The sequence below is a fragment of the Fistularia commersonii genome, chromosome 9 (genome assembly GCF_037954325.1).
Source record: "Fistularia commersonii isolate RoL2024-O1a breed Wild chromosome 9, RoL_Fcom_v1.0, whole genome shotgun sequence".
Taxonomy (NCBI): domain Eukaryota; kingdom Metazoa; phylum Chordata; class Actinopteri; order Syngnathiformes; family Fistulariidae; genus Fistularia; species Fistularia commersonii.
In genome coordinates this window covers 9,968,916-9,982,203 of record NC_141292.1, presented here as the reverse complement: position 1 = coordinate 9,982,203, position 13,288 = coordinate 9,968,916, and the positions used below count along the sequence as shown (strand labels likewise).

Genomic DNA, 13,288 nt, shown 5'->3' with positions numbered 1-13,288 from the left:
ATTGAGGTCTAAAAAAAAAAGAGAACAATCAATTTAACATTAAAACCACAATCTCACACAGCAGGTTTCACCGGATAAGAACTAAAACCAAACAATGCCATTTTTTTCCCTTTTCTTTATTCATTTGGCAGAAACAAATTGGAACAGATAGGGCTCTATCTATGACTTTGCTTCCTGACATCACCAATAACAGCAATACTTCATGTGTCCTCATCATCATTCAGTCTTTGTGCACAGATTACAGGCAGAGACCCTTCACGGGTCGTCTCTCAGTTTAGGCTTGGATTGAGCTCACTTCATGTTCGGGTTGTCTCTCACAGAGCTGGCTTTTCTTGTCACGGTGCAGTCCGTTTGAACAGCTCAATACATTTCAAGGGTCCGCAAAACACTTTTCATTCAAACAACAGTACATTCTGGAAGCTTTAAAAACAAAATAAAAAAGGACTCCGAGCTGAGGGCCGTGAGTAGTTTATTCGGACTGAGTAGTGGTTCCCTTGTTGAGTTAATACTCACATGGTGAAAAGATTTAAAAAAAAAAAAAAAAAAGATCCAGGGTTGCTGGTCAAAGTCTGGCGAACAAAAACACCAGTGTTTGATTTATTTTTTTAAGGCAAGAGCGACATCAGCATCCCTGCCTGGATCGAGCTGATCATCAATCTAAAATCATAACTATGTACAATATACATAATCACACATATTTACAGAACATGAGGGGCCTCTCTGGGCGTCCATATGATGCACATTAATAACACAGCACCTCTAGTGGCAGAAAGACAAAGACAGGCTGAGAACATGTTGGCACTTGTTGAATTCTCCCACATAAACACCAAACAAACAATAAGTCTTAGTGGTAAACGATCCAAGCGCCTCTAATTCACACAAGACAAGGCAGCGGTTGTTGATTGTCATTGGCCCGTCTGTGCTGCCTCCTCTCAGAGCTTCAGAGGAGGCAGATCAGGCTCTTGCCTTCCTCTATCTCCTCCTGGACCTTGTCGCTGGACGTGGCGATCTCGGCTTGAGCGGAGAATACAGCACAAATGAAGGTGAGCACGGTGCCGCCCATGGCCGTGTAGAAGGCCCAACCCATTGAGCAGAGCCCGGGACGGTACGGGGCCGCGTCCACGCCGCAGTAGAGCTGCACCTTGTCTGAACCCCAGCCAGCAGGGTACAGCATCAGCCCCAGAATCAGGAAGAGTCCTACGGGACGGGAGAGGGAGATGTCAGTTGATGGCAGCGACAGAACACGCAGTGCCTTCTGGAGGTTGACACTTTCTGAGATCTATTCAAAAACAGCAGCTTGTTGGCACATTTACTTGTGAATAAACAATGATTTATACCAAACAATCCAGTTACTTGCTGTGTTTTCAGCTTTTGAACCCAAAGCCGCCTCTTTGCCACAGACCTCCATCTGATATTATTCCCCTTATTTGAAACACTTATGTTGTTTTCCTCTGAAGGTTGAATATTCAACATTCGTGTGAATCAATCTTATTCACTGCTACTTGAATCCTCTTTTCCTTTTTTCCAAAACTTAACTCTGGTTTATTTGCAAGCAAGTAAAACTAGGGGGAATACCACGAGCATGACCAAATACTTGATGGAAGCAAGAAAATGACTTCACAACACAAGGATGTCCTGGACCTTTCTGCTTTTCATTATCATTGTATTATCATTGATTAAGAAGATGTTTCTTCTCTGTAGCTGCTGTCAATTTTATATCAATACAGTTTGAATACGATGTATTTATATTATTCATATTTAATATCACTATCAATATTAATGTAACCTTTGTGCTAATTATGTGGCTTGTTGCTGTTAGTTTTGGAGAACCAAGTTTTGGTATTTTCCTTTCTAATTTGCTAAATATAGGGTTCTTAAAGTGATAAGTAATACTTGTAATTGTGTGATGGAGTCACAATTTTGTATCCAGAAATGTCATAATTGTTTAACATACTAGGACTTTCTCCATTTCATTCTGTTCTTTAAAACCAAAAATGTCTAAAGCGCAGTGGTTTACACATTTATGATAATAACTACTTCTCGTCTTCATTTCAGCGATGGAGCCAAAGATCCTGTAACAAACAGAGAACTGTCAATCAAATTGTAGGTCACATAGCATTCTTTTTTTTTATAAAGATAAAAATGTCATTGGACATTTTCACTGATTTCTCCAGAGATGTTTCATGAGTCTTGCTGTCTAAGAGCACATCTTGGAGGAAAATGAAATGGGACATGATCCTATTGTTACGTATTTTACCGCGCCAATAGATGACCCAATGAAAATTGGACCGTGAACCAGTTGGACTGCAACTTTGAGTTATTCGCTTCCCTCTGATGTAACTTCAAATTAAAATCACCAAAAACCCACAATAGATCACATGAGCTTCAGGTCCAGGACTCTGTCAATGACGACGGCTCCAAGTGAAAAACCGCCATTCTCTGCTGTGAATCGATTTCCGGCCAAAGTGTAATCCTGGAATCCAAACCATTCAACCAGAACCAGAACATTGTGGCACCAGGCATCCAGATCTTCAGAAGAGCTACTTCCTAACAGAATAACTCTGGTACCTTTATTTCGCAAACAACTGTTTTAAGATTGAAAATCCTCATCTGATGACAGAACACAATGATGCAAAGGGTTGTCTGATTGGAAGTAAAGTTAACTTGTGGTTTAACAGGATAATGCGAATCCAAAGTTTGGTTTGTGGATCCACAGTGAGGTTTGTCAAAGAAAAAACGGTGTCTGTGACTAAACAAGTTTGGTTCGAGAATCCAAAATGTTACTAGATGTTTTCATGCATTTTCCGAGAGATATGAGCGTGAACCCTGGCGGAGGCGTGCAAATCAAATAGTTTGCACATCAGTAAAGTTTTCGCTTTGCATGTCCAAAGAGTTCGTTTTGCAGATTTGAAAAATACCGACTGGCCGATGAAAGAAGTCTGAGCCCCTGCGGCCTCAATAGTTTTGCTCTGACGTCTATTTGTTGATAGCGAACCTCTCCCTGTTTGATCCCGCAGCACGCAGACTATCTCCCAGAGCAGGAAGACCGCTTCGCCTGAAACATGACACGTGACTCTGCAGGGTCAACAAACTGCAGCCGGCGGAGAACAACAGGAAAAAGTAGCCGAAGGGTTTTCCCGATGACCCTCTCCCTGGCCGCCCCTCCGTCTCGCTGGAAGGACGAGGTTACTTCCTGTGTAACCGTGACCCACTTCCACTGCTGACTCGGCCTGTAATACTATTCCTGACGCATAGTGCCCTCCTACACATGCAGATAATTTGATTGTGAGGACCCCATCTGTAAACAAGTCTATGCCTTTCCCCTGCGCTGCCAGATAAGAGGCCTGCGTCCAATCAAAGTTCAGGAGGAAACAGTTACAATAACAGAATTACCGATGATAAATGAACCAGATGGAGGATGAAAAATTCAGTCTGATGAGCAGGTTCAGCTCCTAAAACAAGTGTGGAGGTGAAAGTGCATCTCCCTCTCTTTCTCTTCCTCTCTTGCTTTCTCTCTGTTCATTATCTTCTAATCTCACTCCGCTTCCTCTCAGTCTCCTCTCATTCTCTTGCTCTTAAAGCTCCCAATATCACATTAAACAAGGAAATGAAAACTAGGTCATAGATTCTTTCCACATGTTGCTGCGCTGCCCTGACATCCAGATCAGTGATGGATTGAAGGTATGGTTTTAATACCGGCCCTACAAAAAGACCCCCCCCCCCCCCAACCCACCCCATCCCAATCCAACCCCACAAGCCGGACCTTCTAACCTAAAAAAAACCCCAAGCACTCCACCCTTCGAGCGCGGCTATTCCACCGCGCACTGGCTCTCGTCTCTGTCAATTCAACACCATCCATCCATCATTTTTAACCCCCCCCTCCTTGCCTCGACCCTGAAAGGCTGCTCAGCAGGTCTGCACTCTGCTCCAAGGAACTCTGGCCAGGACCTCTTTCAACCCTTTCCAGGAAAGAAAAGAACCTCCGTACGAAGAGACGAGACAGCGAGAGGGCAAGAGGAAATACTAGGGAGACCGGGGAGATTAAGACGGGGATGTGCTAGAGGAGGAATTAAAGGCTTGGTTTTGGTTTTGCTTTCTCTCCTGCGGCCAGTCCTAAATACCAAATACCGAATCACGGCCTGAGCCCGCAAGGTGAACATGATGCGTCATTACAAGTCGTTCAATTGTTGTAAATTACTTTTTGTTTGCGGTGCTGTGAGTAGCTTCTCGTCCAATCAGATGAGGGCGGACCCATCCGCCTAATTTTCAAACATCGAGACACATGTTTTTTTTTTTTTTCGCTTTTTTGCTGGTATCTCAATTGTTCCTATCAAACCTCAAACTGTGGTGCTTCATGGGACATGCGTTTTGCCCCTGCTGTAATCTATCTTTTAAATGAGAAGCAGAGGGAGCAGCTCCCACAGAGCTTCCACGCCACGCAAAAGAACCATCAGCCAGATCTAATGTCCTCAATCGGGAGGCAAAATGTCCTAAAAAGTTCTGAGACAGCAACTAACAAATTTGAAAAGAGAAATAAAACCATTCAGCGGAAGATTTGCTTGACTAGACATGACTAGAGAACCATATTTGTAAGTATAAAAGACACGGTTCTTGTGTAAAAATAAATGAAATGTGATAAAAATTAGGGCTGAGGTAGGACAGGAGGGCTTAACAAACAAATCTCCACAAAAAGAACTGAAGTCTCTAAAAATGGTGAGGGAACTATATTTTTGATTATCAAATTGATACACTTCAAGGTTAGCTTGTTGAGTTTCAAGGCTTGCCTGTCTACATGTTTACTTTTATGGAGGCACCGCTCTTCTGGGAAATCCATGGCTCATTACAAGTTCATGGTTCTGCTGTTGTGAAGCATCTTCTGCTGGGATCCCAGGGTTGTGTTTCTATCGCCTTGGTCACAGTCACCAGGCAGACCTGTGACGGGCTCTGTGACTCACGGCCGGGAGGGAAATTTACGGTTGGTCATGGAGGCCTTTGGGTGCGCGGGAATCAGAGACAGTTTTACAACTTGGATTGTTTGCCGTCGTGTCTCTGGTACTTTTATGCTGGAGTTGAGCGATGATAAGCGTGGGTGTTTTTTTAAAAAAAAAAACAAAAAAAAAACAGAGCATTCACTCGGTGTGCTAAAGGTTTTAGAAGCGACGTCTGACCTTCAACAATGTGTTTAAGCCATTCGACGACATCACGCCGAAGGAATTCGGTCACCTTCAAATGAAACCTGAGATCGTCGGTTTAACGGGATTGGAGTTTTTCAGGCCGTCAGAAAGTGTGTCACACACCGCAAACGGTAAAAAGTGCAAGTGACATAAGTGCGAGAGATGATTATTTTAATATGTTTTGCAGCAATGGGTGACGTGATCGCCTCTGGCGACGGCATCACGGTCTCCCCATCTGAGGTCAATCACTTCCCCAAACATCGACCGTCTGGCTGAACTGTTCTCATTACCAGCGGATGGAAATAATGATCAAGTCTGTGTAGCGTGGTTGCCACGGGCGACAGCTCTATCTTTCTCCCGGGCTGCACGGGAAGGCGGCTAAAGATTCCGATTCACGGGAACTGTGATTGATCGTCAGGAAAAACAGACACCTGAACCGCAGTCACACGTAGATGGGTCTTATCACTTCCCGCATCAGAAAAGAGCGAGAGGTCAATGTCAGGAGGGAAACGGTCGCCTCCTCGGCCCTTTGAAGCTTCCTCTGCCTCCATTCTCTGACACTTCCTGGCCCTTTCAACAATGAGGAGCCTCAGCGATGCATTTCCCCAAATTTATTGCATGTAAACCGGTACTCTGTGCAGAAAATAAGAGCCAGACTGAGGCACAATGGCACATTCACTCCTCATGGACAAATTTAGACTGCTATATTTAGCGTATTTATTCAGTTACTTTCTTGTTGATTTTGGGGTAATACTGTCTTGTGTTAAGTGTTTCGTCCAGAGTCCAAATATTTTGAATAGCTTGTTAAATTAGAGGCTCTCAGTCTCAACAGTTGCCATTTCCACCATTCAGCCCAAATGGAACTGATTTAATAATCAGATTTATAGCTTTTTAACAGGTGATCTTCTTTTTAATGTCGGGGTGAAGCTAAATATCGAACATCGGAGTGCACTGTGTCCTGATTGTGCAAGCAGAGTAGAATGACGTTAGTGTTTGTGTGACGGTGAATACATATGCAGCACTGCTATATATACCATATTGCAATATTCACCAAAAACCCTTTCTCTCTGCATTACCACTATGTTTTTTTTTTTATTACAACGCTGATTGATTCCACAAGTCCCACCAAAATATATGAATTCATTCATTATCTTTAATGCTTATCCTGCACTCAGAAACACATGGGAAGGGTTCATCATGCAAGGCCACATATAGAGACGTCCAACCATTCACTCGCTCATTCACACATGTAGGGTTACAATAAACCTCCTTATGTTTTGGGACTGTGAGAAATCTGAGTATGTCCTCACTGACACGGGAGAACACGGATAGTCTGCACCTCGAGGCGAAACCCTGTCGGAATCGAACCACGTACCTTCTTGCTGTGTGGCAAAAGTTCTACTGTGACGCCCCCTCTAAAATATACTTAAACAAAAAAAACATCTCTGAGACATCATATGAATAAGTGTACTAAGTGGTACTGAGTCACCCTTCTCCCCTAGAGAGTAATTTTGCTTCTTGGTCTGCGCTGAAACCTCATTCTAAATGTTTATCTTAATGAAATTCAAACAGAAATGCTCGTCAGTAATACGTTGTAAACGTATAAGGGCCACTGAAAGGACCGGAGTCATTACTACAGTCAGTGATGACTTACAAGGCGATGGCAGTATTTGCTTATAGCAGGTTTCTAACCAGCTGACACGTGATGCTGAGACGTCTGAGAAGGGTTGTATATAAACAGTGTAGCCATTAAAACGGACCGCTCACCGCACTATCAGAGCAGTCAGAGGGAGAAATGGCAGGTTCACGTTTCAGCTGCAAAACGACCTGCTCATTACTCGCCGTGGTCAGACGTTATTTTCAAAATTCAAAAGAAAAAGTTACTCTTGACAAAAGGTGTTTTATTCTGCGGGTTTATGTAAAAACAAGACATAATTTATTGTTATACTCAATAGCTTCCTGCGGTGCTTTATAAAATAAAGCATCAGATAATGGCGGACAAATATGTTACATTTATATGAAATACAATATCACGGTTATTACATCTCGGAGCAAAAACAGGCTCTTATCACTCCCGCCGATCTACATCCTGGAAACCGACGATCGCATGTCAGCGACACCGTCGACCGCAAATATCTAACACTGGCCAGACTGGAGCTGGAACAGGGGAACTACATGCTGCTGTTTTCTGTGAGCATCTCTATTAGACTGATGGGCAGGCAGTTTGGGATGCTCAACATACAAAACCCAACCATCTGGTGATTCTCTCCATAACTCCTTAAATTGGTTTAAATTGTGACGTCAAGGGACTTGTGACGTGTGTGTGTGTGTGTCTGTTCCATGCTTCTAACAAAGACAGCCTTTTGCTGTCTTTACAATCATCCCTGAAAGCCCCAATAACAAGTTAAATACATTTTCCAGCTTTAATCCTGTGCCTAAAGAAAAAATAAAGAAAAACTAATTTCTTTGCAAAATCCTCTTCATTGCATGATCTCAGTGTGGAATTGAGTATCACGGATTTGGATTTAAAAAAAAAACTCAAAATTCCATTTCACAGTTAGACAATATTCGGTATGTATCACTCATTTTCCCAGCCATTGCAGAATATTGCAGGCATGCATTACGTCATGAGCAAACACACACACACACACACATACACACAGCTATTTCAGTCGAGCTGTGCCTGAACCTAGTCAGGGGATTTGAGCGGGGGAAGTTTGCAGCTCGGCGTGTCCTTCGTCGCACACACACACACACACACATACACACACACACACACACACACACACACACACACACACACCTCCGCTGGTCACGGCCTGCGACAAATAAACAACTGCGAGGGCGGACAGCCATAATCGTCAGCGAGCCTGAGAGAGAAGGCCGCATGATCTCACGGGCTCCTCCCTTCCATAAGTCACCGCAGTGAGTCAAAGTGGCCGGGATTTGGCCTCACACACACACACACACACACACATACACACACACACACAGACACAGATGGACACACACACAGCCATAGGCATAGGATACACACCCTTCCAATACAAACACAGATACGCATGCGTGGTCGACCTCTCTCTCGTCTCAGTGAGCGGTCAGGAAAAGTTGATCTCGGTGACAAGTTCGAGGTTTGTGGGTGGAAACGGGCAAACGTTGCTTTGAACGCTCAGACTGCCGGAGCAAAAGAAAAAAAGAGAAGTTCCCCAGGGCCACCGGGAGACCAAAACACACAGCTCCCTCTGCTTATTTACCTAGAGGGACGGTGGACACCGCAGGAATCCTTCCCTATGATGGCAAGAGTTAGTGTAAGACTCATGTGGTGTTTTAAGAGGAAATAAAACTCCGGGTATGAGCGATGATAAAAAATGAACGAAAAAGGAACAAAGAGACGACCTCTGAGTTGTCACTATGTCTTTCCCTGACAGAATTCATTTAATTTCATGAAAAGTTACCTGTTAGGAAAGAGGAACACTTAAAAGTCATCTGCAAGTTGACTATTAGTAAGCTTGAAAAGGGGGGAGACTCAACTCATGTGGAGAAATCTGAGGAGAACAACATGATTTCCAACCTGGAATTTTATGTTTTAGCAAATGAATACAAACAGAGCGACAACCTCAGCAGAAGCAAGTGTTTATCAAACCACTTGAGACGGTGTCTTGTTCCATACAGAGATTTTAACAGGCGTAATAAAGCTCCTTCCGAAAGTTGAAGTGGCCACGTACCGCTAGTTTAAAGTCTAAAATGGTTGTTTCTTCAGAAGCTGTTCAAAACTCAAGGGAATATTTGAACTAAAACACAATCAAGTGGACATTTTAATGTGATGACCAAGCTTGACTTTAAAACCACACCTGGGCTTAAAATTCACTGCCATCAGAGAAAGCGAGAAAAGGTGTTTTCAGATGAATTTTCCAGCCAAATCTGCAAGAGGACAGCTATGAGCTGAATGAAGTCACTGACATATCTGACAGATAGATAGATAGATGGATAGATGGATAGATGGATAGATGGATAGATGGATAGATGGATAGATGGATAGATGGATAGATGGATAGATAGATAGATAGATAGATAGATAGATAGATAGATAGATAGATAGATAGATAGATAGATAGATAGATAGATAGATAGATAGATAGATAGATAGATAGATAGATAGATAGATAGATTTTTACAAATGTTTTGTCACTGCCAATTTTTTTTTTCATTTCTTTTAAATCCGTATTTTTTGTCTGTACAGTGCCCGAGATAAAATGTATTTTTATTGTTTTTATAAATGAATTAATTTAATAAGTATTGTCATATTGACAAATACCTCTGCCTTTGACCACCGCAGGATGGTCCTGTCACTTTGAGGATAAACCTGAGACTCTACTTGTGAAAGGAACCGCAAACATCTGCGTGTTTCCACCTCACCTGCGATCCCTTGCAGCAGCCCACACACGTTGAAGATACTTTTCTTCATGATGCTCTGGAAACACATGGTGAACACCGAGATGAACGCCACGGCGCACAGCAGCAGGATCCCCGCCGCCAGGAAGATGGATGTCGCCTGCCAGAACCCGCTGGCAATCTCCCCAAAGTGTACCGCGTACGGTCCGCACAGTATTCCTCGCTGCAGGTGCGGCAGTTTTATACAGCGGCCATAGATGCCTAACGTGGGTCTGTAGGCCTCTCCGGCCGCCGTGGTCCCGTGGTGGCCGAAGACAGCGTCGGGTGTGCGGGGGAAGCCCACCAGCCAGTCAGTGCTCATGAAGGCAATGAGCTCTCCAAAGGCAGCCACGATGCTCAGCAGAGTCCACAGCATGGAGCGGCAGGTGACAATGACATGGCACATGCTGACGGTGCTTGGAGTTTCCCTCCGCTAAGGATTCCGAGAGACAGCGGATACAATCCTTCCCGGTGTTCCTTTCGCCGGTGTCAAGAAAAGGGCTTCGCAGCGCTGACGCTGATCTTCTCAAAAAACAGGTTCCTGTCAATGATTTGCAGCCCTTGGCTCCGCTTCTTATCTCTTCGACGTCTCAACACAGCTGTTGTTCTTCCTCCTTGGGCTCTCCCTCCGGCTCTTGCTTCTGCCGTAAGACTCTTGTTCTGTCCTGCTTTTGGTTTCTACATCGTATTGGAGCCGTGTTCCCCGAGCCAGCCCGCTGGCGTCACACGAGACACACCTAGGAGTGAAAGCAGAGATCGGACAACAGAGTGAGCGCCTCCACTTTAATGCACTAAAATGTGACTTCATATATACCGAAAACCAGAGCTCAGGTTGGTTCGATTTGGAGAAATGACAAAACCGCTGTTTAGTTGCACTTTCCAGAAGGGGGACTGGAGATGAAATGATGAACAGAGGAAGCAGAGAAAGAAGACAAGCTGGGGGATCGCACCCAGATGTGCAGCAAAATTGCCCTTGTACACAAAAACAATGAGAAAGTACCTAAAAACAAAGAACCCAAATATTTACTCTGATCTTTCAAGAACATCAGATACAACATTCAAACTCAGTCCTAAAGCGAAACTGTGAAGAATTAAACTGCTGTAAACTCCTGCTTATTCTTTGTGATGTTTTTTTTTTTCATAACTGATGTGGAACCATCAACCACCCGTGGTCTGATGTCCCTGTGTGGGATGATTCATTTGAAGTGGGCCTCTTCTGTTTGGAGTGTGTTTATGTTTGTGGATGTGCGATCGGGGGGATATCCCGTGTCCCCCGAAATCTCAGGGGATCTCAAGGACCGAGGTTGTGAAAATAAAAACGAGAAAAACAGCCGCTTCTGCGCGGGTGTCTTCCTCGGAGCAGGAGAATAAGAGGCCGACGGACAAACAGAGGAAATGAGCCAGAGGGTCCGTCATCAGGCGGCCCACGCCGATGACCCGGGGTCGGCTCGTCCGGCTGTCACAGGACCGTCGATAAGCTCCGTCGGGGGAGTCGCAGACAGCAGAAGCGAAGCGGCAGATGGTGTCAGTCTGTGAAAAAGCCTCAATGCAGTCAAGACTTCAATGGAACAATCCAGAGTTGAATCATAAAAACAAGCCCAACAACCGCTTCTTATTGGTAGACTGGACTCCAGTCACATGACGCAGCGACTCGGGACTCAACGATCTCATTCAAAGACCTCCGACAGCCCCCTGATTCACAGTGGTTGGAGCCCTTTGACGTGATTCTCTTTCCATTCCTATTGGGATTCTGTGTTTTTGGCCAATTTTTCTCTTTGTTTGCTCTAAGGCTGACTCAATATCCGACGTGACTCAGGACTCCGGTTGAAAGACTCGGCTTATCCGCGATGAGAACATTTTCGCGATACTCTCGCAGATCGCCATCCCACATACCGATGTCAGGATTAAACAACTGTCCAAATATCCCGAATCAATGCTCTGCTCTCAACAAATCATTTATTTCTCCAAAGGCCACATATTTCCCTCACAACTTCAAAATAGGGGGAGACTGAACACATCAGGACCATTTTTTTTTTTTTTTACATGGCCAAAATCGAGTCTTTCATCATAGAATTCTCTGTACATTGTGAGAATTCTGAGCAGACCGCCAAGACCTCAGAGGTAGGGACGCTAGAGAACAGTCGGTTGCAGTCCCACCAGCCTCCGTGCTCATTTTAAAAGCACGTCCCCGGGACCAACACCGACAGTTGCTTCTTGTCCTCGCGCTGGTTTTCCTCATGGGTCTGTTAGTCATTCGGCGTCCGGGGTTTGGTCGTGGTTTACACGTGCGCCGCCTGCACCGCAAGGTTTCCATCCCTCAGCCCCTGGAGTGCCCTCGCACCAGGGTAGCGTGGCAGTGGTTGGAGGGGTGGGTCGGGGAGCTGAGGGGCACCGTCTTCCCGATGTGTGTGAGCAGGAAGGAGCAAACTTTGATATTTGTCACCCTGTTGAGATATCAACAACTCCCCCCCCCCTTTTTTTTCCTAGAAGAGAAAATAACACGGATCTGTGGTCTCTCAGGGAATGGAGAGACTGTTTGTGTGTGTATGTGTGTGTGTGTGTGTGTGTGTGTGCGCGTGAGAGAATGTCAGTGTTTTCCTTTGTGTCAAAGTGTGTGAGCTAGCGCACAGTGTTTGGACTGTTTAAAACAGATGAGATCATTAGAACCGGCACAGGCAGCCGCTGAGGTGGATTTGGAGCAAAATTAATTTTATGAATCACCAACATTGCCTCATAAGGACCAAACCAACTGACCAGCTAACTGACCCCCTCCCCCCGGCCCCCCCAACCCCACCCCACTTACACCGTCGCACCCCCGCCCATCAGAAAGACCTTTGGGGTGCCGATCCCTTCAGTCCCTTTGATGAGACTGATGTTTGACGTGAAGATTTAAGACAAAAGGCTTTTCTTTTTCTTTTTCAAGCCAGAGGCACCGACACCCCGGGGTTCGGGTTCAAACGTTCGCCGGCCAGTTGCAAGACCTAATTTCCCTCTGACAGGAATATAGTTGGGGAAACACTTCAGAGCTGTAACAATTTGAAGCAGCTGGGCAAATTCCAAGGCCCCTGAGAGCTGGGCACCTAACTCTGCTTGAGAGCATACAAGTCATGTGCTGTTACGGTGTAACAACAGAGACAGCTGGGAAATGGGTGTAATAGAGGGCACGAGGCTCGCGGCTTGATATTGTCACGATAAGATGATACATGCTGAAAGTAGCTATTTTCTTTTTAGGAACACATTTTGATTGTTAATTTTGAGTTTCTTTCTGGTTTTCACAGACTGTGCTACTACTTTTCACGTCACATTTTTAATAACAACTCTTCCATTTTGTTTATTTAACCCATTTACGGTTAGTCATTGTAGATCGGCGAGTTTTAAGGTGAACAGCAGGTCAGTCGGTCCAAAGTGAAGAATCATGCTACGCCCGCCTGCACTGAGACATCCCTACGTAGTTACACAGTCACTACAATGTCAATTCCGCGGATGCCGGCTTGAATGCGGGTCAGTAGATGTGAAACAAGGCTATTAATGTACCTGCTATTTTTCACCCAGACGTCTGCCGGCCATTCCCAGACAGATTTGAGCCATTATCTCAAATAGAAGTTTCCCAAGATAGACCGAAGCATGGCAGTCTGTACATGTGAGGCTAGAGTTAGATTTATGATGTCTTTTATTCTCCCTGA

General features: G+C 44.8%; 1 protein-coding gene across 2 annotated transcripts in view; it reads right to left on the bottom strand.

Annotated features, from left to right (window-relative positions):
• Positions 1–485: 485 nt before the first annotated feature.
• The window catches only part of lhfpl2a (LHFPL tetraspan subfamily member 2a), a 42,933-nt gene continuing 30,130 nt past the window's right edge, over positions 486–13,288 (bottom strand). For both annotated transcript variants that reach the window (XM_086152396.1, XM_086152397.1), the window contains 2 exons: positions 9,591–10,342; positions 486–1,197 (listed from right to left, as the gene is read on the bottom strand). In XM_086152396.1, coding sequence (XP_086008522.1) covers positions 941–1,197; positions 9,591–10,011 — 678 coding nt within the window. In that variant the 5' untranslated portion in view covers positions 10,012–10,342 and the 3' untranslated portion in view covers positions 486–940. The remainder of the gene's footprint in view (positions 1,198–9,590; positions 10,343–13,288) is intronic.